The 24680-nt window shown below is 55.4% G+C and overlaps 9 protein-coding genes across 9 annotated transcripts; 3 read left to right on the forward strand and 6 right to left on the reverse strand.

Moving 5' to 3' along the window:
• Nucleotides 1-418: 418 nt before the first annotated feature.
• CH63R_06049 (ANTH domain-containing protein) lies at nt 419-2631 on the forward strand (the record flags this gene model as incomplete). Its single annotated transcript, XM_018301024.1, has 5 exons — nt 419-466; nt 556-793; nt 867-1057; nt 1117-1228; nt 1277-2631. 5 exons carry the CDS (start codon nt 419-421, stop codon nt 2629-2631), a joined length of 1944 nt encoding a protein of 647 aa, XP_018158874.1.
• A 482-nt stretch (nt 2632-3113) lies between these two features.
• On the reverse strand, nt 3114-4199 carry CH63R_06050 (CDK-activating kinase assembly factor MAT1; the record flags this gene model as incomplete). The annotated part of the gene is made up of 1 exon (XM_018301025.1): nt 3114-4199. The coding sequence occupies one exon, from the start codon at nt 4197-4199 to the stop codon at nt 3114-3116; it is 1086 nt and encodes a 361-aa protein (XP_018158875.1).
• A 2347-nt stretch (nt 4200-6546) lies between these two features.
• CH63R_06051 (p450 monooxygenase) lies at nt 6547-8346 on the reverse strand (the record flags this gene model as incomplete). The annotated part of the gene is made up of 1 exon (XM_018301026.1): nt 6547-8346. The coding sequence occupies one exon, from the start codon at nt 8344-8346 to the stop codon at nt 6547-6549; it is 1800 nt and encodes a 599-aa protein (XP_018158876.1).
• A 527-nt stretch (nt 8347-8873) lies between these two features.
• On the reverse strand, nt 8874-9343 carry CH63R_06052 (Udp-glucosyl transferase family protein; the record flags this gene model as incomplete). The annotated part of the gene is made up of 2 exons (XM_018301027.1): nt 8874-9063; nt 9135-9343. 2 exons carry the CDS (start codon nt 9341-9343, stop codon nt 8874-8876), a joined length of 399 nt encoding a protein of 132 aa, XP_018158877.1.
• A 1429-nt stretch (nt 9344-10772) lies between these two features.
• Nucleotides 10773-11549, reverse strand: CH63R_06053 (uncharacterized protein; the record flags this gene model as incomplete). The annotated part of the gene is made up of 1 exon (XM_018301028.1): nt 10773-11549. One exon carries the CDS (start codon nt 11547-11549, stop codon nt 10773-10775), a length of 777 nt encoding a protein of 258 aa, XP_018158878.1.
• Nucleotides 11550-12861: 1312 nt separating this feature from the next.
• On the forward strand, nt 12862-16237 carry CH63R_06054 (Glycosyl hydrolase family 31; the record flags this gene model as incomplete). The annotated part of the gene is made up of 4 exons (XM_018301029.1): nt 12862-13744; nt 13798-14247; nt 14295-15931; nt 15992-16237. The coding sequence occupies 4 exons, from the start codon at nt 12862-12864 to the stop codon at nt 16235-16237; spliced, it is 3216 nt and encodes a 1071-aa protein (XP_018158879.1).
• Nucleotides 16238-17992: 1755 nt separating this feature from the next.
• CH63R_06055 (Zinc finger ccch type domain containing protein) lies at nt 17993-18748 on the reverse strand (the record flags this gene model as incomplete). The annotated part of the gene is made up of 1 exon (XM_018301030.1): nt 17993-18748. The coding sequence occupies one exon, from the start codon at nt 18746-18748 to the stop codon at nt 17993-17995; it is 756 nt and encodes a 251-aa protein (XP_018158880.1).
• Nucleotides 18749-20355: 1607 nt separating this feature from the next.
• CH63R_06056 (uncharacterized protein) lies at nt 20356-21878 on the reverse strand (the record flags this gene model as incomplete). The annotated part of the gene is made up of 4 exons (XM_018301031.1): nt 20356-20544; nt 20814-21073; nt 21330-21673; nt 21802-21878. The coding sequence occupies 4 exons, from the start codon at nt 21876-21878 to the stop codon at nt 20356-20358; spliced, it is 870 nt and encodes a 289-aa protein (XP_018158881.1).
• A 1691-nt stretch (nt 21879-23569) lies between these two features.
• On the forward strand, nt 23570-24295 carry CH63R_06057 (uncharacterized protein; the record flags this gene model as incomplete). The annotated part of the gene is made up of 1 exon (XM_018301032.1): nt 23570-24295. The coding sequence occupies one exon, from the start codon at nt 23570-23572 to the stop codon at nt 24293-24295; it is 726 nt and encodes a 241-aa protein (XP_018158882.1).
• Nucleotides 24296-24680: the final 385 nt, after the last annotated feature.

A 24680-nucleotide genomic window follows, 5' to 3' on the forward strand; every position in this document is an offset into this window, starting at 1 on the left:
TCAATCACCACTTGCGACCGACCCGACACCCTGCCATGGCCCCAGGCCCCAATTCCGCACCCGAACCGTTCCTCCTGCATTGAAGCTTGTAGGGCCCCAATTTCCTCGTGTCGAGGGTTTCCCTGGCCCGTAACCGCCGTCGCGCCCCGTCACCGACACATCTCCTGCCTCGCTGTCGCCGACGGCCGCGGATCGCATCGATCGCCGCCTGTGACCTCGTTTTACTCGAACCCCGTCAGAGGAACCGGCCTCCCCGCGTTACTCCCCTCGAGGCCCGTGACGGCCGCTATCGTCGACCGCTTTTGTGCGACTTTCGTCCGATCCGTCCACGACAGCTAGCTTTCTCTACGTCGTCCGCTTCACCGACTGCCGCGAGGTTCTCACTCCCGTAAATAGATCGCCTCAACCACCCGCCAGCATGTCGAGCTCCTTTGAGAAATCCGTGAAGGGGGCCACAAAGATAAAGGTTGGTTGAACCGAGCTGAGGGAGGCCATGGCTACCCCGACGCCTCGATCTGTTCTCTCCTGGCCGTTTTGCTAACTCACGTTTTCCAGGCCGCGCCGCCCAAGACGAAATACATCGAACACATCCTTGTTGCGACACACGCCGGCGAGGCTGGCGTGGCCGAGGTCTTCCGCGCCCTGCAGTTCCGCCTTCGAGACTCGACATGGACCGTCGTCTTCAAGAGCTTGATCACCGTCCACCTAATGATCCGTGAAGGCTCCCCCGACGTCACACTCTCCTTCCTGTCAAACCACCCGAATACTCTTGCTATCAGCAGCTTTACCGATGGTCAGTCTTTTGTTCCCTGCCGTCGCGCAATCCTCACCGCGTATGTGCTCTAATGCTAACGCGCCACTTGTAGCCCAGACTCAAGGTCGGAATATCCGCCATTATGCCAACTATCTCGCGGCGAGATCCAAGGCCTACCGTGAAACAAAGTGCGATTGGGTCCGGACCAAAGAATCGAGGTTGGAGAAGCTCTCAGTGGACAAGGGCCTCCTCCGAGAGACGGAAATCCTCCAGTCTCAGATTTCGGCACTGTTGAAATGCGATGTAAGTTTGGGCCTCGCTGCCGCCGATGGTAGTTTGTAATACGTACTGACCCTTGCCAGGTGCTTGAGGGCGAAATCGAAAATGAAATCACCGTTACCGTTTTCAGGCTGCTGGTGCTGGACCTCCTGGCTCTCTTCCAGGCTTTGAACCAGGGAATGATCAATATCCTCGGTAGGTTGGAGAAGTGTCTCGTTTTGCGGCGAGAGCTAACACCCATAGGTACCTTCTTCGAAATGTCCAAGGTCGACGCCGAAAGGGCCATGGCAATCTATCGCACTTTCACGAAGCATACAGACTTCGTCGTTCAATATCTCAGCGTTGCGCGGCAATATGAGCATCAAACGAGGGTCGAGGTCCCCAAGCTGAAGCACGCCCCGGTAAACTTGGGCCGACAACTAGAGGAGTATCTACGGGACCCGGACTTCGAAGTCAACCGGAGGCAGTACATTGTCGAGCAACAAGCAAAGAAAAGTGGGAAGGGAGGGACTTCAAAATCGTCGAGCAGCGCCTTCGACTCGAAGCCGGCACCGGCAGTGACCGACCATTTCCCGAACACCAATGGAAGCACCAATGGGCTGTCGCAGCCGAAGGCTGAGACCACCAAGGGGCCTGCGCCGGACTTGATCGACTTCTTCGAATCGATCGAGCAGAACCAGACACCGATGGCTCCGAATGTCCAGCAACATCAGCAGCAGCAGCAGCAGCAGCAGCAACAGGAGCAAATGCCTATGCAGACGGGTTTTGCAGCCAACAGTCCGTTCCAGCCGCAACCTACTGGCTTTCAACAGAATGGCTTCGCGCCACAGCAAACCGGCTTCGCGCCACAGCAAACCGGCTTCGCGCCGCAACAAACAGGCTTTGGGACGAACCCCTACCAACCGCAGAGCACAAATCCGTTTGGCCAGCCGCAACAGCAGCCTCAGCAGCAGCAAGCACCACAACCGCTGCAACCCAGCTTTACCGGAGCTGGGTTTGGCGGATTTACGCCCCAACCGAGCTTCCAGCCAGGCACACTCGGCTCAATACCTCAAGAATCAGTGGCGAGCTTCCCGACGGGTAACACGGGCATGCTGAGTCCCCAGGCCGGACAGCAAATCACCAATCCCTTCCGGGCATCCATGCTGATGGCCCAGCAAACGGGCATGTCTACCAATACTGCCTTCTCCAACCCGACCGGTCCGAACCCGCAAAGGCAGTCCACCAACCCCTTCGCCAGGTCCTCGCCACAAGCGCAGCAACCGTTCTCACCCGCCCCTAGTAATTCACCTTTCCAATCGCAGACGCATCAACAGCAGCAGCTCCCAACACTTGCTCCACTACAACCCATGATGACGGGTACCAATCCCTTTGCGAAGAATTTCACCGGCCAACAGCAACGGCCCGCCACTAGTTCTGGCGCCCTTGCTCCGCAACCCACAGGGACCACAAACCCCTTCCGTCAGGGCGCGTTTGTCAACCACCAGACCGGTATGGGCTGGCAAAATAATCAACAACCCATTGGTGGCGGTCTGGACAATGTCGAAACGGTGCCCGTCTTCCCTCGGCCCATCCAGCAGAGCCCGTGGCAGACATAATAGTAGAGGCTCCCCACTAGGCGGCCGTCATCCCGAATACACTATCACCTATCCATACCTATCTCAACAATTTCGAATCAAAGCGCGGCGTTCATCAGGGTTTTGCTTGTGCACTTGAACTATGCGAATATGGCGAGGGGTTATTACAATCACCAAAAGAGAAGGCTCCACGACTTGAGGATGGGACTGGTGAAGGCCGGCAATCGTCAAAAAGAAAGTTCGCAAAACTGTATTATCTAGTGAGCATACTTAAGACGTAATTTTTTGCACAGTGGTTATTCTCTCCCTTCCGGCACAGTTGTTACTGGTCATCGATCTGCATGATGAAGAAGGGCGAGACCTACCCATCGTAGGTGCCATCTAGATGTTTCATTCCCAACGCGGCCCACGGCCATTTAGCAACCCCCAACGCCTTCGCTATGCAGCCCGTATTATCCCAAAAGCAGAAGAAGGAAAGGCAAGGTATCCGGCAGTTAAAACGTCTAGAAGACGTCATCCACCTCCATCACGTTCGTTGTCTGACCTGTAGCCGCCACCTGCGCGGCTTCAGCGGTGGCGACCTTTTCAGGCCCCTTCTCGTCCTCGATAAATACAGCCAAGCCGGAAAAGGCCTCGAACATGGCCCGACTGAGGTACTCGTCGGTACTGTAACCTCCCACGATGATGTCTTCCTTCTTTCTCGCCCCGTCGACCCAGTGGCTGCGGTACTCGTCCGACGGTCTCATCGTGTACCTCTCCATATCGAGCTTGAGTCCGCCAAAGGGGTCATAGGGCGCGTTCTCCTCGACAACGCGCTTCTTTTGCTGCTTGAGGCCGCGGATCGACAGTCCCGGGGCGCTTGTGGCGTCTGACAGGGAGCCGATAGCGGCGTTGAGGCGGTTCTGGCCGCGCTTCTTGAGCAGGACGCGGTTCAGCGTCTGTTTGGCCTCGCCGGCGTCGCTGCTTGCGAGGCCGTTGAGCATCTCCTCGCGCATGCGCTGCTCGTTATGCTTCTCGGCGGCGTCCTCCTGCATGGCCTCGAGGCGGCGGCGGCGGGCCTCCTCTCTTTCGGCCTCGAAGCGGGCGACGCGCTCTGCTTCGGACTCCTTGGCCAGGCGGCGGTTGCGCTCGATCTCGGCCTTGTGGGCCTGCTCCCACTCGATGAGGCGGGCCTCGGCGGCCTTCTTCTCGGCGTCGGTGCCCGAGATGATGTCGAAGGTGAGGGTCTCGACCCACTCGAGGTAGCCGTTGTAGTCCTGAAGGGTCTCGAAGTCGTCCTCGACCTTGTTGAGGACCGCGGCGACGCGGCGGCGGATGTCTACCTCGCGCTCGACGGCGAGATCGCCAAAGTAGGCTGACTTGAAGCCCTTCTTGCGCAGCGTCTTGTGGCAGCCAGCGTAGGGGCACTGGTTGGGCCCGTCGGAGAAGATGCGGGCGACGCAGTTGGCGCACATGGGGTGGTAGCACTCCGGGTTGATGAGAAACTCGAGGTCCTTGTTGAGGTAGCGCATCGTCTTACAGACGGGGCAGATATCGTTTGTCGAGGTGGGCGCCGCGGAGGCGGAGTTGGAGGCGCGGCGAGTTGCCATAATGGGCGGCTCGTTTTCGTGATGTCGGAAGGGGAGGAGGAGTGCTCGGTCGGCGCGATGATGATGGATTTGATGTTTTCGATCAAGGCGGCGGCATTGGAAGGAGGAGGGGAGTTGGTGCCGTCGACGGGGTCGAGAGACGGAGCTCTGGCTGGTTTGGCTGGTTTGGAACTTGCTTGGGATATATCGCGTGAAGGCGATTAGGTAGGTAGGCCGACAGCCGCTACAAGGCTGGTGGAAGGATTTATTAAGCGAAGCTGATTGGTTGGAGCTTCCTGGTCCAACGCAGGGGAAGAGGGGCAGGGGTCTCGCAGCTACCCCTCCAAGAATTCCCGTCCAGCGCTTTCCTACGCTTTTCCTGCTTCCACTGTCTTCGACCCAACACCAACAACGTCATAGCAACACCAAGTAGCCATGGCCGACAACAACGACAAGCCCGGTGCGTTTATTCATTCCCGAAATCGCCTCAAGAAGGAAACCCTCGGCCAGCCGGCCGGGGCAGTGTTCATGCAGAAGACCTTTAGCTAATAACGGGCCGCTTCCTCCCCAAACAGAACCCACCCCCGCCGAGGAGGCCGCCGCCCGCGCCAAGGAGGCCGAGGAGCAGAGCGCGTTGCCGTACAAGTGGCAGCAGACCATCGCCGACGTCGACATCACCTTCAGCGTCCCCGGGAACTTCAAGAGCAGGGACCTCGTCATCGACATCAAGAAGACCAAGATCTCGGCCGGCGTCAAGGGACAGGATCCCATCATCAGCGTCCGTTGCCCCCAACCCCAAGCCCTTGCCACCGAAGCAGGCATCTAGGCGCGCACAGAAGCAAACCAAGAGTCAAAAACTAACACGCAAGCGCAGGGCGACCTCTCCCACCCGGTCCTCGTCGACGACTCGACCTGGACCCTCACCTCGGCATCGGATGGCACCAAGACGGTCGAGATCCACCTCGACAAGGTCAACAAAATGGAGTGGTGGGCGCACGTCGTCACGACGGCACCCAAGATCGACGTCTCCAAGATCACGCCCGACACGAGCAAGCTGTCGGACCTCGACGGCGAGACCCGCGGCATGGTCGAGAAGATGATGTGGGACCAGCGCCAGAAGGAGCAGGGCCTGCCCACCTCGGACGAGCAGAAGAAGTTCGACATCCTCAAGAAGTTCCAGGCTGAGCACCCTGAGATGGACTTTAGCAACGCCAAGATCAGCTAGGCGGGTTCGTTGTGCAGAAATAGATGAAACAGAGATACCAAAACGAGTCGCGTCTTCTTTCTCTGGTACACGTGCAAAGAGCATGCGAAGGCCGGGAACTGTATTTCACTTGGAAGAGTTAATGTACATCTTGTTTGTATTGTGGTGACATCATTATCATCTAGCTATAACCGCTCTGCGGCGAACGAATTTGTCATGGGTGAAACGAATTGCCGAAACCACGGATGAGCAAAAGAGCTGAAGGTTATGGCATCAGAGAGCCCATGTGAGAGAACCATTGCTCTTGGATCCGCTAGTAATGGTGAAGCAGATTGAAAGCTGCAGCCCATCAATTGTCAGATTAAGAAGCGGTCCGCAATCGCTAAGACGACCAGAGCTAGCATGAATAAAAAGAAGAAAAAAGCAAATTTAGTCAACCCCATCACTGCGACAGAAGCACTGCGTTCAAAGGTTAGTGAGCAACGGCTAGGAGTTTGCGAAGCAAGAGACAAGCCAGGATCCATGGACTGCAGAATCACTGGCCAGCGGACCCAATATTAGGTCTCTATCAATCCATTTGCTATCCGCTCTATCCACCCTTTCACGTCCACATGGATGGCGTTGCAGGAACAGATCAGGACGGGCAGTGGGTTGCCACTCGGACTCAACCGATGCGAATCACTTCGCGAGGAAACTGTAAGGTGATGTTAGCCACAATGTCTCTCGGGCAGATTGCAAACAAGTGAGCAAGATGGGCATCGAGATCAGAAATTAGAACCATATCCACACATGGAGATTGAGACAGGGATAACTGTATAAAAAATTGTCTTGTTCATCACGTCGAAGCGGGGAAGTTGCGAAGAAAAGCAGAATCGTCTTACCTAAGAAAGGGGGTCAAAGCGAGTGAGGCTGAGACGCTGAGCGGAGTGAGTGCCGTGATGGTGATCTGTGAATACTGAAGCATGAGTTAGCCAGGCTTATCAACAAACGTCAAAAAAATTGAGTAGTGAGTCCAAAGTCAGAAATTAGAACCATATCCACACGTTATGATTGAGATAGGGATAACTGTATAATAAAATGTCTTGGTCATCATGTTGGAAGGGGGATAGGGAGCGAAGGAAGAAAAAGTCTGTCACATACCTCATGTTTGTGAGGTCCGGCCAACTACTGCTTGGAAAGTCGAGCAGCCTTGAACTTGCTGATCCGCTGACCACCATCGGCTTCGTCAAGGGGCCGGACCACAGACGTGTCTTCCTGCAGGAAGCCGCCTTGCTTCTGAATGAAGTTGCGCCTCTGTCGATGATACTCGTCCGCGAGATCTTGATCGATGAACTCGTCATCATAGGCGTCTTCGTCGAGAGCTTTGCTTTCCTTCTCGATGACCGCATCAGCCAGCGTCTTGCCCTCAGGACCTGTTGGGGCTGTCGGCCTGTCCTGGTCGAGGAACCGTGAGGGCACGTCGCGCGGACCCATCGGAACGAATCCATCATCGACGACAGTAGGGGCGGCCTTCTGTGTCTTGAAACGAGATGTCTTCCGGCTGGGCCTAACTGTCTGCTTCGAGGGACCAGTGCGCTCAACAATGTCGCTCAGAGGCTCCACGATGGGTTCGGGTGCTGATGGCGGCGCGGCTGGTGCCGGTGCCGGAGCCTCTTTCTCAGCGGCAATGTCCAGGCTTTGAGCAAAGCGAACACTCTTCTTGCCGTCATCAGACTCGCTCGACGAAGCCGTGCGTAGAATGGACGCAGCGGGAGCAGGTGATGACTTGACAGGCTCCACCGCCTTGCCCTTGTCGCCCTGGCTCACCACAATGCGGCCGATGCCTTGCTGATCATCATCCGACTCCTCGGTCTCTGCTTCGACCTTTTCAGTGAAGCGAGACTTGACTCCGAGCCGTTTCTCGAGCTCCAACATTCTCTGATGGTATCCCTCGTCGAGCACGCTGGTCTTGGATCGACCAAACTTGTCCTCTTCGTCCTCTTCAAGGTCGGAGTACTCATACTCCCAGTCCTCGTCGTCGTCAGAACCTTCCTCGAGATTGAGCTCAGCCACCACTGCTCCGACCTCTTCCATACCGTACTTGAGCATCTCTCGACGGAGAAAGGCATCTTCCTCAGACTCGTTCTCGGGTAGGACTGGTGGTTGGCTGCCGAGCTCTTCCTGCTGCTTGGCGGTTTGCATGATTTCCTCCACGCGCTGGGCGGTCCTTGATACTTGCGGCTCCGTTGGCGGCTTAGTGTCCTCGGCGAAGGAAACTGACTTCTTGATGGCGACAGTGTCGTCTGCTGTGGCCTCGAGCTCCGTCTCTTTTGCAACAGCAGCAGCATGCTCGGCGGGCGCAGGTGCCATGGGCTCCCCAAGGAGAGGCTCATTGGTGACATCTTCGACGATAGCCTCAACCTTTTCGGGTTCCTGAGGCTTCCCGGCAGGTATGTCTTTGACACCGGCCTTGGCCAGAATCTCCTTGAGCTGGGCGCTAGAGTCGCCAGGCCGCTGTAGCCGGCTAGAGACAACGTTGCCCTCCTCATCGAGCTCCTCGATGATCTCTGTTATAGGAAGACCATCCTCGTCCCGGACGTCTGGATTGCTGACGACGCTGGCAGCGGCATGTTTCTGTTGGGCAGACTCAAGCTGCTTTTCGAGTGTCTCGATGTTCTTTGACACGTACTCGATGCGACGCGACAGCAGATTGACGACCTGCTCGGCTGGCTTGAGATCGACCCGGCCGAATAAGTCGTTGATCTCCTTTTTGTCGACGACCTCGCCCTCAAAGTCTCTGCGAATGCGCGCTAGATCTTCTCGGCTGGCAGGCTGAGGGACAGACTCGATCTCCTCTTTCAAGGACTCATACTCTGCATCCCATTGTTGCCAGTGCTGCAAAGCCTTCTGCAGCTTGGCAATGTTGTCCTCGAGCAGCAAACGATGCTTTTCGAGATCGAGAAAGCTGTCTCGGACTGCTGCCATGGTGAAGAAGGAAATAAAGTTGGGAAGAGGTTCGGGGGAGGAGCAGAGAGGTAGGCGAATTGGAAAAAATTCCTTGCGCGGAAGGTAGGGATTCAAAGCTCCATGGAAAAATTAGGTAATCCACTATTAGTGGGTAGGTATTGTATTATGTAAGTAAATCTTAGTGGGGAGCTTGACCTGGCCTCTGAAGGAAGACTCCAGAAACAAATCAGAATGCACCAAGATTGTGTCAGTCGAGAGAGGTCTACCAGCTGTGCCTCCAATCGCCAACACATTAAGTGAAAGCCCAAAGATGCCAGTTCCTGGTCTTCCATATGAACGTTCTCATATTTGCTGTCTGAAGATGCATCGGGCGGGTTGCCTCGCGGTCTAATGTTGAGGGATGCTCGCTGGGGGGGTGCAGAGGGAGACCAGGAAGTCGGCCTGTCTCTCTTCGAGAATGTCTCCGACTGAGACTTGTCACCGTCTGCTCGTACGAGATGTCTTCATCTGGCAAACATGCTCCTTGAGCTGTCTTATGGACCAGGTCACACCCTATGCTCGACCATGGAAGCCTTTTCCGACGTCGGAGTCAAGTCAACCCGGAAGCCCGGCTGGCTCGGTGTGTAACTCTTAGGCGCCATGAGATAGGGCACCTGCGGCAACTTGAAAACAGTTGGGACGTCGATCTCAATCATCATGTCCTCGACGAAGAAGTCGGCGATGAACATGTGCAGCCTGGCGTCCGGGCCCAGCATGATCTTGAGGAGATGGCATCACGAATGGGCCAGTGGGGCTCGAAGAGACACTTGGATTCCATGATGGAGCCAACGTCGTCGCTGGACCGCAATTGCATCATGAGGATGTATCGTTCTTCGGCATCTTCGTCAGGAAGGGCGGGGCCGAAGCTATGGACGCGAGTGATGTACCTCTTTCCATTGCCAGTGGCAACTTGACCACCCTGGTGTGAGGTTGCACTAGAAGTTATGGGCAACAATTTGTCAGCATTGGTGTTCATAGCGGATGACGATGGTTTCTCTCATTTACGTTGTCAAACCCATCATAGTTCCTTTCAGGAAAGTGGCAAGGAACTCTCCTTGATATAAGATTTAAGAGGGTGAAAGAGCGGCCATGAAAGCAGAATCGGGCTGGTGGGAACGGTTAAAAAACAACAAAGAAATTGAACGTCTGTACATCCTTTCAGAGTGTAGTTGGGGTCAGCCGGTCCTCCTCAACACATCCCCTCCTTCCGGCAGGTAGGATTTCAATACTTTGGCTTACATGGGCACAGTTTGTTTGACCCAATGGTGGAGCGACGCCAAGAGGGCACAGCATGTCATGTTGTGTACGGCTGTTACTATCTGATATTCAATGCTGTGCTGCCATGAAGCCCATCTGCCGAGTCTGCGACATCTGCCACTCCAAAAAGGTTCGATGTCTGCGCGGCCCAGAAGAGGGGGGATAGCCTTGCAAGAAGTGCCGGCGAGACGGGGCCCGGGGTTTATTCAGCCCTGCCTTGAAGACCAGAAGACCGAGAAAATTTGGCGATGGGGATTATCGAGATGCCACCGGTTTGGCCTCCGAGCAGGTTCTGTACATGCCCGCCGCCAGGGTCTTATCTACACATCTTACCGATGCCGGCATGACCTCACATGTAGTCACTGGATCTGGAAGCTCGAAAATAGCTTTGAGCTGGACATCCTTGAATTCCACTTCGCGAAATGCTTACACCCCTCCGAGGAAGTCATCTTCTGGCTGGGAGACGACAAGGAGCCGCAGGCCATGGTCCTCGATAGACTCAAGCAAATTCCTTTCCTGCAACATCGACTTATAGGGGATTTTTTTTTAATTTTTTTTTAAGCGGCCTGTCCAATCCCTCGGAAACTGACGCCTCGCTGGTCATTTACGATTTGTTACAAATCACCCAGAGGGCGACGCACCTCGACCCTTGGCTAATGTCTCCGCCCACATCATTTGATGTTGACACCCACCATATTATTGATCCAGTATTGCTAACCAGGCCAATATACTCCGAATCTTCTCCAGCAAGTTTCCCGGCGGTGAGTAATGCGAGGGCCGTATCCAGTCTTGCGATCCCTGTCTGTCCCTACGTTTCCCCCTCGCAACAGTGCAGGAGCAAGTGGAAGTCATGCGAGGCACTCAAATTTCCCCTGGCTGCCTTCCCTCGCATGAACACTGCTTTGGGAACCAAGAGGCTATTATCTGAAGTTATGGATCAGTATTAGAGAAGATACGATTTGCTCAGACATAAATTTCTCGGGCAGGCGGAGATACTCTGCTAAACCGTCCGGGCTGGGTGGTTTGCGTTACCCCATTTACCTCACTCCCATTGCCGAGCTCATCAAGCATAGCCCCTTCGACAACACAAACGCCGCGGCTCCTAGGAACATTCCGCCTTATGACCATCAACGTCCAGACACCCGCTCCTAGTTCTTGCTCTCCTCCATCTCTACTTCCTCTCTGAAATTGCCTATCGGAGGCATACTAGCTGACGAATGCGTCATCCCATCTGACCGGATGGCTTGATACTGGCTGCTGAGAAAGCCTGTGTAACCCATCTCTCCAGAAGTCTGGGGTATAAGTCTTGGGTTCGGGAGCTGGTTTTGGCTTGGGGTCGGGCTGTGATGGAAAGGTGCCGACAAAGGTATGTTTGGTCTCTGCAGTGGTATCTGGTGCTCGTAGGAGAACACGCAATCCGATTCGGTCCAGTGTACTCCCAAAGTGAAGGGAAGTCCCAAGGCCGGGGGTGCCCACCAGTACAGGTCCTTTTGGGGGTTGTGCGAGATCTGGCACATGCCGTTGTACATCGTGCTCACGTCCCTAACGTAAGCGTAAAACTGACAGGGAATTTTGGGGGAGTAAGCGAAGTACGCTTCTTCTTGAGGTAGGGATCGAATGCACCAGTCTCCAAGCCGTAATATCTCCACCGGGTTGATCAGCATCACCAGCTTCGGGCAGTCCCGAAACGTCGTCACCGTCGAGCATCTGTTGGTTCCATCGGCCGCCTCGAGAGCTGATCGGTTGATCCAGTGGCAGAGAAACGTGCTAGGGTCCTCTGGCTGTATGACTGCTTCAAGAAGGCTCGCCGCGGAGTTTCCGCTTAATACTGTACCGGGCAGGCAAGCGAGGAAGACGAAGTGCTTCGGGGTTTCTTGCATGGCCGCGGTCAGATTCCAAGCTTCTTGGTTGTTGTTGTTGGCCATATCGGTGGACGGGCGGCGAGGCAGGAAATCTCGAAAAAGGAGGAGGAGAACGATTTTGGTGAAAGATAGGAGGACCAGAGATGTTCTTGCTGTGTGGTCGCTGGGTTTTCCAACCTGGACTTGGTGGTTGTGATTCGCCTTCCTTTCGTTCGATGCCTTGGGAATGATGCGATGAAAGAGCCGATCAGAGAAGCAGCAAGATGTTTTGTATTATTTCCCTGCAAGAATTTTCAGATGAGATGCAAACTTTTTCAAAATCGTTCGGCCTCTGGGACCAGCGTTTTCCCTGTGGTTTGTCCATAGTAGGAACCGTGGTTCTGCCCCAGAAGCTTCCGGAGAAACAGTGAACCATCGCAACCGCCTGTGGCACTAACTTTTTTGGGTTGCTTAATGTCTTTCATTAAAACTTGTGATAGCCCTCTATAAATGGGCAATACCTATCTATCTATGAAGTGGGATACAAACGCCAGAGAAAACGGCCTGTTAGGCCACCACGACAAGGCATAGCAGTTGGGCGCTTTGTTTCTGCAACAGACTTGCATGTAAGCCTCAAGCTGCAACTCACCAAGCCAGAACCACAAAGAACGACTTATGGACAGGAGTATATCTGTATTTGATTGGTATGGAAATACGGATTGTCAGTTCTTCCAGGAAGAAGATGAAAAGCCTGCTTGGTTTCGGTCTTCATTTTCCTGCAGGACACATTGATGTCGGTTTCTGCAAGGTTATGTTATGTATACAACGTCATGAGCACAGTTCCAGCCACTGTTTCCTGCATATCATTCAACGAGGCATCTGCAATCTAAAAATAAGGTCGTGACAAGCAAATCGACTTACACGCGGCTGGGCGCTTCGTCGGGGGGATCAACAAACCCCATGGGCCGGCCCATGTCGAGCCGCGCCGTCTGCTCAACTCCGCAAGACTCCGCACCGACTCTCCCCAAATCTCTGTGCCATTTCGTCACTACAACCACCGCCACCACCCACTGTCCATGTCCCTTCTCTCGCAAGCAACTTGCATCAGCCATCTTCGCTGTAAAGTTCGCAGAGATCTTGGCCCTACCACAACAACGTTTTCAGCCCAGAGAGAATCAACCCAGCCATTCTCCAACTTGGTCCCCGCGACAATCCTCCTCTCATCCGTTACATCAGCTTGTGCGGGGAAGCTTAGCTACACCGCAGTCTGGCCGTTCACTGTCGATGATGATGACGATCTTTTGCTTCCGTAACACACACACACATTAGCTATTCGCTGGTAATCGAACCGCTATAACCATACCATAGTACATATCACCTTACTCCATCGTGCATAATGGCGCCAAACGACTGGTTCAATCGGCGGGAATGGGAGGGAATAAGAGGAGACAACGCGACGGCGTTCTGGACGACCTCGATCTGGTGGATTGCCACATCCATCGTCCTCGTACAGTGTCTCTGGATGCTGTACTTCCGCCGCTCGCTCAAACAGCAATTCGAGAAAGGAGAGAAGCGGCGCAGCATGTTCGCCCGCGCACCCCTCCTCCTGCCGGCAGCCGCCGTCATGGCGCTCTGCACGATGGCAAGAGTCGCGGATCTCGGACGGCCGTCTGCACCACAGTACCTGGCCTCAACGTCCATCGCCAGCAGCACTTCTCAGTTCACAGTTCCCGCATCAGCAAACGAGGGTGCTCTTCTCATCCCCAACATCGAGGATCCCGAGTCAACGGACCCGCAGAGTGTCTGTCCGGGATACACGGCTTCGCACATCCAGACGACTTCTTATGGATTCACGGCTGACCTCGATCTGGCCGGCTCAGCTTGCAATGTGTATGGGAACGACGTCGAGGCTCTATCCCTCGTCGTTGAGTACCTGGCAACGGACCGTCTTCATGTCCAGGTTCTGCCGCGGTACATCGGTACCCGTAATTCCACTTGGTTCATCCTCCCCGGAGAGCTCATCCCGAAACCCGCTGCGGACGGTAAGGCGAGTTCCGACGGCTCAAACAGCGATCTTGAGTTCAAGTGGGCGAACGAGCCGACGTTCGGGTTTAACGTCTCGAGAAAAAGCACCGGTGACGTTTTGTTCACGACTGCCGGGACGAAGCTGGTGTTTGAGGACCAGTTCTTCGAGTTCGCTTCACCGCTTCCCAAAAATTACAATCTATACGGGCTTGGCGAAGTCATCCATGGCTTCAAGCTCAATAATAACCTTACTCGTAAGTGCATTTCCCAACTAACAAGTTCCAACTCGACTCACCCACCCTTCCAGGAACCCTCTATGCTGCTGATGTCGGGGATCCCATTGATGGAAACATCTACGGTTCTCACCCTGTTTATCTCGACACGCGCTACTACCAAGTCAATTCCGATACAAAAGAGGCTGTCTACGTTGCAAATGCCACGGACAAGAACGCAGAGTACACGTCGTACACCCATGGCGTCTTCCTGCGTAATTCTCATGCACAAGAGGTCCTCCTGCGTGAATCCAACATCACCTGGAGGGGACTTGGCGGAACCATTGACCTGTACTTCTACGCCGGTCCGACGGCGGATGCCGTGATGAAATCTTACCAGAAGACCACTGTCGGGTTGCCCGCGATGCAGCAGTACTGGACCTTTGGCTTCCATCAGTGCCGATGGGGCTATACGAGCTGGGACAACTTGCAAGAGGTTACCGACGACTTTGCCAAGTTTAAGATCCCTCTGGAGACGATTTGGGGTGAGTGACTTCTTTCTCAAAAGAACTTATGCTAAACCGTCGACTAGCCGACATCGATTACATGAACCAATACCGGGATTTCGAGAACGATGCAAACTCGTGGAGCTACGAGGACGCCGCTCGCGTTCTGGGCAGCCTACACAAGAACGGGCAGCATTTCGTGCCCATCGTCGACTCGGCAATCTACTCACCCAACTCCGAAAATGCCAGTGACGCTTATCCGACATACGACCGCGGGGCCGATGCAGACGCTTTCATGCTCAACCCCGACGGGTCCCTCTACATCGGCGCAGTCTGGCCAGGCTATACCGTGTTCCCCGACTGGATCGGTGCCGTGCTTAACGGTAGTAGGACCTTCGAGTGGTGGAAGACGGAGTTGGTGACCTGGTTTGACAAGGTGGCCTTCGATGGCATCTGGATTGACATGTCCGAGGTTTCGTCCTTCTGCGTCGGTAGCTGTGGCAGCGACAATCTCACTCTCAACCCTGCACACCCCCCTTTCTTACTCCCTGGTGAGCCCGGCAACGAAGTCCTCGAATATCCCGAAGGCTTCGACAGGACAAACGGTACCGAGGCCGCCTCGGTATCGTCTCTCTCGTCGTCTCTCGCCGCAGCGAGGACCGCCACCGCCGCTATCCCTTCGTCATCCCTGTACACGACAACCTCATACCTACGCACCACACCGACCCCGGGTGTCCGTAACGTCAACTATCCACCCTATGTAATCAACAACATCCAGGGCGACCTCGCCGTGCACGCCGTCTCGCCCAACGCGACCCACCACGGCGGCACCCAGGAGTACGACTTTCACAACCTCTTCGGCCACCAGATCCTCAACGCGACCTACCAGGCACTTCTCTCCGTCTTACCCGGGAAACGACCCTTCATCATAGGCCGCTCGACCTTCGCCGGGTCCGGCAAGTGGGCCGGGCACTGGGGCGGCGACAACGCCTCGCTCTGGGCGTATATGTTCTTCTCGATCCCGCAGGCGCTCGCCTTCAGCATCTTCGGCGTGCCCATGTTCGGCGTCGACACGTGCGGCTTCAGCGGCAATACGGACATGGAACTGTGCGCACGTTGGATGCAGCTCAGCGCCTTCTTCCCATTCTACCGGAACCACAACGTGATTGGGGCGATCCCACAGGAGCCGTACCGGTGGGCCGCTGTCGCCGACGCCTCGCGGGCGGCGATGGCGATTCGGTACGCGTTGCTGCCGTACGTGTACACCGCGTTCTACAGGGCGCACAAGCAGGGCGATACGGTCATGAAGGCGTTGGCGTGGGAGTTTGCGGACGAGCCGTGGCTTGCCGGCGCAGACAGGCAGTTCCTCCTCGGGCCGGCCGTCATGGTCACGCCTTGCCTCGAGCAAGGGGCCAGCACTGTCGACGGCGTCTTCCCCGGCGTCGGTCAGGGTACCGTGTGGTATGATTGGTACAACCAGTCTGCGATCACGGGCGTCTCAACCGGGCAAAACGTAACTATCGACGCGCCCCTGGGGCATATACCGGTGTACGTCCGCGGTGGCTACGTTATCCCGACCCAGGAGCCGGGCCTGACGACGGCCGAGAGCAGATCCAACCCGTGGGGCTTACTGGTCGCGCTCGATGACAAGGGTACCGCCAAGGGCAGTCTTTACGTGGACGACGGCGAGAGCGTGGAGCAGGAGGCCACGCTTACGGTGGAGGTACGTTGACTTCGACCCCTGACCTCGAGGTCCTCGATTTGCTGCTGACCGTAAAAATAGCTCTCTGCATCGGAGAATTCGCTGAAGGCCACCCCATCTGGCGAGTTCAGAGACTCCAACTCTCTCGGGACCGTGACGGTTATGGGCGTCCAGGGTGATGTTTCGGCTGTGACGCTTGATGGACGGGATCTCGACAGCGCAAGTTGGACCTTCAACTCGACCACCCGCGCGCTTCATATTCATGGTCTAAAGTCCCGTACGTCCGAAGGCGCGTGGTCATCGGCACGGGAGCTCGTCTGGTCTTGATATGGCATATGCGTCTCGGAATGTCGCGACCAAGTTTCCGCCGGGTACGTCAAGCAGCAGGTTTGTTCTTGGCTATACACTGGCATGGATAAGTGAAGTAGGCACACATACAAATGGAAGTTAACTTGTTTCCAGTACGTGAATGGTGCTGGAAGTGACTGTTGAAATCAACACGGATCATACGTGTCTGTGCCAAATACAGCAAGAGCCCCTGAGATCATGTTCCGTACTTATCGATGTTTGGCTGAATCCGAGCACAGATGGATCGTTTATGTGGCATGTGTTGCTTGTCTGCTTATACGCATTCCCCTGGACCTATCTCTGTAAGCGTGAGGTGTTAGGCAGCTGCCTCACCCAGGCGGTTTCTGCCTTGTCCGCCCGCCTGCCCACGTGCCTTCCTCCAGCGTGTCTTCCTGGACACGCACCTTCCCAACTGCGCACCTGCCCGGTCAACCTCCTCACCCTTTCGCTTCATCCTATATACCCCCCAAAAAACCCAAAGCTTCCATCACAAGTTCAGCTATGATGCAGACCACCCCGAGGGGGACGCCTCTCCAGGTGGTCTAGTTGGTGAAAGCGAGAAGACTCGTAAATAGGGAGTCACAAATACTACCAGACCCTCTGGGTTCGAGTTCCCTATCACCTTGTGATGCGACAGGCTCGGGTAGCGCGGGGTGTCTTAGACACTGGGCGTCGAACAAATATTTTTTCCCCTTCTCTTACCCCTTTTCCAATTTGTTCTGCTTCTTTGTATTATCTGTTTTGAACAAAAAAGCAATCTGTTGCAAGAAAAAAACGTTGAAAAGATAGGAATGAAGCTGTTGATGGGGGAGGGGAGGGGGGGTTTGGCGGCGATGCTGGCCGGACCTGATGAGGTGCGATGAAGGACACGTGACTGATGAATCTCTGGGTGGTGCCCGTGGACGACGAGGGTGGCATCGTTGCGGAGTGTGAGGCTTTGGGCGGGTTACGGCTAGGTATGGTAGAACCATGGCATCTATAACTCAGTCTCACGAATGGGACAAACTTCGAAGACAATACAGGCACCACTGTGCGTCAGCCCACAGCCGTGGGCGTATGTTCCGTGGGCGTCTACCATCTACCTTATCTTACAGAGTCAATTTCGTTCAGTATTCGGGTGCTGGGCGATCTCGCCATCTTCTCAGTGGTGACTATTGCTTTTTAAGTATGCCTATGTACATTTGTGTTTGGACCTCCCGGCAACAAATTGCAAACTAACTCCGAGACTATCAAGCGTCTCTCAAATCGAGGTTCCAAGTACGTAAACTACAACACTCAACGCTCTTGCCCTATCACTTGAATTGGCCAGGTCCTCGCCTCGAAGATGCGTTTTGCCACGAGAGTAGGCTCTGTTTGCTTGCTCTCAGACCGAATGATAGGTGAGTAAGGTTAGGGTCATCGGCAACTCATGCCTGTATGTTGCCAATGACCAAGACAGACTGGCGTGTCGAGATGATTGACATAGACGCTTACACACTAGTGAAATGTTTCGGGCGCGTTCAAGGGCCGGTGTAACATCATATGAACATGGCGTTCATCGACCCAGGGGTTGTGATCGTCATCAAATATTGGTATCATTCAGCATGCAACGGTTCCGAGCCCGCTCTAGCTGCTCACTTCCACCGGCTCTTCCACTGGCCATCCTGGACACCTAGCGATCATCCCCCGCTTGGGAGAGCACACTCGCAAACACATGCATGCTCTCGGCATCTCTGTTTCCTTCATTCACCCGCCTCAGTGACCACGGCCGCGGAACCTCCTGTTACCCCGATCGCGCCACTTGCCTCCACGGCCGCCGTGCCTCCGGTCCCCATGTCCGCGGTCGTCGTGCATGTCCCTCTGTCTATCGCGCTGCTGCTGGAACGATTCGCCGTCTTCCCTCTCCCCGTCCCTCTTGGGCTCGTCCTCGCCCTCGACCTTGGCGCTCGGCTTCTCCAGGTCTGTCCTCCACCGCGGGTGCGCGCCGTACTTGCAGCCGGGCCCCTCGGGGCAGAATCCGACCAGGTAGTACGCGCACAGCTTCCTCCGGACGTGCTTCTTGCTGCAGCGCGGGCCCAACGGGCAGAAGCCCTTGTCGTAGTGCGGACAGGGCGGCAGCTTGGACTGGGGGTCGATGTGAAGGTACAGGCACTCCTCGCCGTTGGAGCAGTAGCCGTTGCGCATGAAGAAGTTGCACTCGGGCATCTTGCGCAGGTTGTACTCGTGCAGGAACTCGCAGGACTCACCCTTCTTGCAAAGGCCGCGGAGCCAGTGCTTACAGACGAGCGAGGGCCCGCCCGACGGGTTTGACGACGTCGACGACGCGTGGCGATCGGGGCAGGAGGCGCCGAGGGGGCAGTGGCCTGCGAGGAACGACTTGCATTGCGGGCGGTCCGACGAGAGCTCGTGGCGGTAGGTCTGGCGGAGGAACGGTGTGAAGGAGAACGACGTCGCCGTCGGGGCGTGATTGAGGATGTGGGTTGTTTCCGGCCGGGGCGCAACAGCTGCCATATTGTCGGTCGGTTCTCCGGGGAGAGCTGTTGGTTCGGGAGCGATCTGATCCGTCTGGTCCAGTCTTAACGTTGTCGCGACCAAGTCGTGCCGAGGCTGTGGTTTCTCGTTGCCGGTGGGCTCGCTTGTTCAATCGGTCCGCGAGAATGATATTCGCCAAACAATTCCGGGGATACAAGACGGTAAGAGACGATCGTATTGTGCGTTATGTTCTGTTTCTGGGTGTTTGTTTGACCGGCCAAGCACGACAACGGTTGACGTGCAAGTTGGGAAGTGGTCACGCTGCAGGGTGGTTTGCAAGATTCAAGGTGAGGCGTAGGAGCTTGGATTGGCTCGAAGCTTCAGCCCAAACGTTCCATAAAATTAGTCAGCAACCAAACCCGGTCTGGACATTGAAGCTGCGGTGGGGCCGAACCCGATCCTTCGTGGTCCAGGCCCGCCGGGCTAGTGCAGTATGTTTCCCCCCTTCAACAACTGCAGGTTCTTGGCCACAGAAGATGTGTAACGTCCGGGAGGTGTTTAGCCCCCAGCTCGGTTATCTGAGTGGACAGCCGATCATCATGCTGGATCAAGCAGCCCTCCGATCCAGCCGAGTACGTACATCAACACGCCTTGCCAGTTGTCCAACTAGTCCTGACGATCTGGCGTCAACTATACACTGCAATTGTCGAGCCGTTGGGATTATCGGAAGCTAGCGGCTGCCAAGATGGCCGTAGACAAAAAGCAGGTCAAAATTTCAACCGATGATTTTGGCATCATTCTCAGAACCTGCCTCACCATGACGGCTCCATTGCAAGCTCCTCCGGTGCCGAGGTGAACCGAAATGAGTATCCGAGACTTGTAGCGAGGCTACAGGCTTAAGACTGTTTACGATGTTGTAAAAAAGACAGACGGATGAAAACGAGAACCAGGAGACACTGGACCCGGCAACATGTGGGAAGCTTTTGCTAAAGACTGTGTTCGCCGCTTGAAGTAGGTCGACCCCTGAAGAAAGAGAAGGGCGGCAACACACAACTAAGGCATCAGAAAAAGAAAACGCACAGCTCGAGGACTACGGCGCGCTCAATACTCTCTATGACCTTGTCCCGGTCAGCTTTGGGCAGAGGATACCAGGCATGGCAATCGCCGTGATAGCGGCGTGCGTTGCCATCCTCGTAGGCTAAGACGCTGGAGTACAGCTGGTTGACATACCCCACCACCTCCTCAATGACTCTGCTTGGGGGGGTGTTTTGAGAAGTTGGAGGCGGTTGCCACCTACACGTGTAGACATGATCGTTCCATATTCATATTCCTGTCAAGGGACTGACTGTAGGTTTCTTGCCGGGACCAGGTAGCGGGGGAAGAGCCAAGGGATCCCAGTCCCGAGCCTACAGAGACAGCCCGGAAACTATTCTCACCGCTAACTAGATCTTGACAAAGCCATACGCACCGGTCGAGCGCGGTGTCGCGAACCCTCCATCGTTGCCGGAGGCCCTGGAGCAACTTTGAGTGAACAGAACTCAAAAGCCAAGCTTCAAGAAGTTTTTTTTTCTCTTAAGGAAAGAAGCGGCAGCGTCGTACGATGCCAGCTACATAGCTGCAATCACCTAGGCATTCGAGAATGAAGGTCACCACGGTGCACCCCCCATTTGGAGCTGCTGTGGAGCCTGACCTGGTGGTCCAGACCCTTCGACGTCTGCAGTGTGTCGACCTTTCCATTCCTTGGGCAATCCATTGGGGTAAGTGGGAGTGGGCATTGGCAAAAGCTGCAACTCAGTTTCTGCAGACTCAGTGCCGTGGTAATGGGTTCTTTCGTTCTGCAAGATGCAGAGCATTCGATGCATCAGAAGCGGTTTGGTTCCCAGCCCAGATGTCAAGGTGGATCTGTGATCCACCCCTGTTGCAGTGCTCCGAAGGTCTCTCACCCTCTGATTGCTGTGTTACGCTGCACGATGTCGAGAGCGTATACACCTGCTGCCGCTGGCAAAGTAACAAGCCATAGCACCCTTACGCGGAAACTCTCTTCGTCCAAGATGCAGGTTAACTGACTGCCTTGATACTACATCGGCTGTGGCAGTGAGCGTACAACATCACTGACGATCGACTCCTGCTTCACCTGTCGCCGGGAGTTGCGGGCGGATGGGACGAAACCATGGGTCTTCAGGTTTCGCCTTGCCCTCCGAAGCGGGCCGAAGGCTTTGGCGCGGACCAGGAACAGTGATTGGAGCAGCGGTAGCTGCCTTTGTCCACAAGATTCTGCATTGCTTGAAGGTTGGTTTACGGTATCCGGTTGCATCGAAGCGAGGCTGCGTGCTACGACGGGGCCACTGTCGAAAATGTTGACCGCTGTGCCACCGAGTCAGACATGATTCTCGAGAACAGTGGATTGGGTGATCCCGGACTAGTCTCGGTGTGCTTAACTTCCAACCTTTGGTGCCAATATGAGAAGCAGACATTTCGACTGGTCACCAGTTCATAAGCCGATGTCCGGTATCTCACAAGTCTCCCACCCAATGTACAAGCAGGAAGGTTTTCAACACAATCCATATCAAGGAAGACTAGCTGGATACAGACGGTAAACATCTGGCGTTGTGAAGCCTACGGCAAGCTCGAGTGGCATGGCGTGCTTCACGTTTTTCGAATGTTCTCCCTCTGGCCATTTGGTACATCGGGTAATGGCCATCGCGAAATCCGTGAACGCTGCGGTCATTCCTGCTGTGAGCGTAGAGACGAATGCATTGAGGCAAAATTTGCACCTCGAGGTCGAACTTGCCGTTGTCAATATGTCCTTCGGCCATCCGCCTCAATGGCCCTGGGGGAAGGTTGGGTTGCTGGGCAGTTGGAGCGTCATTGTGGATGCCAGACACTATGCAGGGTATCTCCGTGGCCCACGAGAGCCCAGCGTCCAACGTTAGGTTAGGTAGCATTGAGGCCGAGAAGACGGAGCTGCATGACGGAGCACGGTACGTATCGCGAGCGTGCTCCGTCGCTGATGGGATTCCTTTCTTCTGCAGCGGTTGAACAAATCACGCTCCCACGCGCAATGGAAGTGAGGCAAGGGGGCGGGCGCTCACGAGTCGGGAAGACCGACAGAACCCTCAAAGGGGCATTCTGTTCCGGAATTGGTGCGTCCGAGCTGTTCATAATCCATGTCAGCGGAAGGTGCAAACTATTCGTGAGTGTCTGTCGAGTGGAGGAGAAAAGGCGCCGCAAAGGCTCGGATCGAATCGATGTTGGGCGGAGACGAAGAATGATAATGTACACAGATAGGTACGTTGGAGGGGCTTGCCAGGGTCCCTGGAAAGACCCCTCCCGTTCTCTCAACCGGACCGTTGCCAATGGGGCAAATTGCAACCTGGAACATGTAACGCTTCCACCACGGTCTTCTCTGATTTGCTATATTGTTGCCTACTGCATCTTTCAGGTAAGGAAGAGTAGGCACCTGGAGGGGTCGGCGGTGTCTAAAACAGACAGACACGGCGCCAACAGTCACTACCTGTTACAGAGCTCAAGAAGCATGCAGCATGAAGCATGAAAACGGCAGGAATGCGAGGTGAAGAATGTGGGGCCATTGGGAGTTGGGGGTCAATTGAGGGCGTGGGCAGTAAAGAGTGACACAGTTCTTTTGGAGGTTCCTCCCCAGGGTTCAACCAATGCTCCATCATGGTGCTCGCCAAGACTGCAGAATGACATGCGCTTTCCTACTTCTTTTCTTTCCTTCCATTCCTCCTTCTACTGCATTGGACGGGACGACGGTGGAGATGTCGGTGGACCCATCGTTGTCGGGTTCCTTCTTTCTTCAACCCCTCAGTGGGAGCCAAAGGGGGGGAAAGGATCGAAGGAGGGAAGGAGGGGTCTTTTCGCCGTCCGTTCAATCCCCTCCTTGCTCGTGCCCTTATCCTTATACAGTGCACTGTGTGAGTGCTCTCTTTTCCTCTTGCCTATTCCTGATAGTTTCGGGGCAGCTAAACTCCTGTCCCCCTCTCGAGATAGCTCAACGCGGCAAGTCAAGTACTCAAGTGCCTACCTACCTAAGTACCCAGGCAAAGGTTGTAACAGGTCAACACCTTCCTCAAGTTGATGTACATAGCGTCTTCCCTTCAGAGTGGGACCCACCCACCCTTCGCATCCCCCTCCCTGGATCTGTCCAAATCACGCCTAAGAAAGCTCCTGCCTCTGGAATGTGAGCAAATGAAAGCAATGACACCGACCGCTCCTCTCGGCCGAGGATTGGTACCGGGTTTTGCTGTGCTGCTTGGGTTGCGCCAGCAATGGAACCTAACAGGTCCCAGTGAACTTGGACGACCTCACCTCCCTCTCATCAGGACATGGACCTCAACGGCTTCCCATCTCTTGCCAGTTTCTCCGCAAAATTTCCCCCTCATCTCCTCCTTCGACGTTGCGCCTGTTCTAGCGTGTCTCTCGCAGGTTTCGGCCTCTCCCTACTGCCCGAACGAGTAACATGGGCCGCCATCGACTCAAGCCACGCCCGAACTCGTGCAGCTCAAGTCCCCAGTGCTGAATTGATGGCATATTGCGGACACAGTCGTTCGATACGAATAACCGCAGAGTCAGTCACGTCAATGTATGGCCATGTTTGTTGGCCCTGTCTGGCTAGGTTCTGCTAGGATTCCTGCAGCCAGCAGTCTCTCGCATCCAATAGACAAAACTCGACTACTGCGACTGACTTACATACGGAGCCCGCCCGCATATCATCCATCGTATGTGCAGCCCACCACTGGAACGCCAGGGTGCAAAATGCCCACGCGGATAAATCACGGAGCAACAACACCTCGATGCTCGCCAATGTCGATCGACCTGTTGTAGTCACTACCTCCGACCATGCTCTCTCCCTTCTGCCTCGTGGACAACTGCGCCCACGACGGCCATGGCGAAACAAGGGGCACAGCGAGCAGTATCCGCGGCCATGTGTCCCTCGACGAGGACCGTCGCCGCGTTGATTGGCCTTCACTTGCGACCTCAATGAGCAAACAAGACAACAATGCGCCCTCCCTCATCCCTCACACCATGCAGCTGCCGTCTCTTTGCGCCTTCTTGCCGATACCCAACTCGACCCCTCCTTGTTCAATGACCTCATCAACCCAAATGCTCGGATTTTCCAGGCCAGAGGGCAGCTTCCAACGTATCGTCATGTGCTGCCAGCGTGGCATGCAGTCCTCTGCACCCGTCCTCCACCTCAACCCATCAACTCTGTCGGCTGTTTCTATCTTTTGGCGGGGCACGCTCACGCAGCCAAGCTGCTCCGACATGCCCGCTCGACTCCTACTACCCCTGCCATCGGGTCACTCACATGTCATTGGTCAAAATGGCCGACTGAGACGACCGTCTCTTACGACCCTGTTGTTGTGGTGTCTCAGTCGTACTCGAACATCGACGCCCTCAAACCAGGCCGGCTTGCTTTGCGCTGAACTTCACCGCCTAAAGCCAAAGCTCCATGCGTGGTCGTGCGTGATTCACTGGCTCACCCCGGTCTCCAGGCGCATGAGCTGGGACCCCCCACCCCACGCGCACCAGACACCGCCGTCCCGCCCGAGGGTGAGGGGATGAGGGTTCCAGTGCATGCCAACCCACCAGCCGGTCCACTGTTTGCACGTTAGTGTGAGGATATACTGTCCTTCACTGCTCAACGCAAAAATTCCAGCAAGTTCGGCCTCCAATTTAACCGGCAAGCGACATACAGGCAGCCGATGCAATCCAAGCACGAGGTTGGGAATGCGTGGGAGACACCAGTCGCCGGAAGCATCGGCGCGCGCGCGCGCGCGCGCGCACGGCACAATACATTGCAGGGTGGGACAGCCTTCGGTCTCGCGCAGAGAGACAACAAGTTGCTTTAGAGTTTTGGTCGGCGGCCACATTTACATACTGCATCGCCATCTCGCAGCCTGTCGTCTCGTCTTAGGTTGAAAACGCCTCGTGGACTCGCCGGGCATAC

This window comes from Colletotrichum higginsianum, chromosome 4 (genome assembly GCF_001672515.1).
Source record: "Colletotrichum higginsianum IMI 349063 chromosome 4, whole genome shotgun sequence".
Taxonomy (NCBI): Eukaryota; Fungi; Ascomycota; class Sordariomycetes; order Glomerellales; family Glomerellaceae; genus Colletotrichum; species Colletotrichum higginsianum.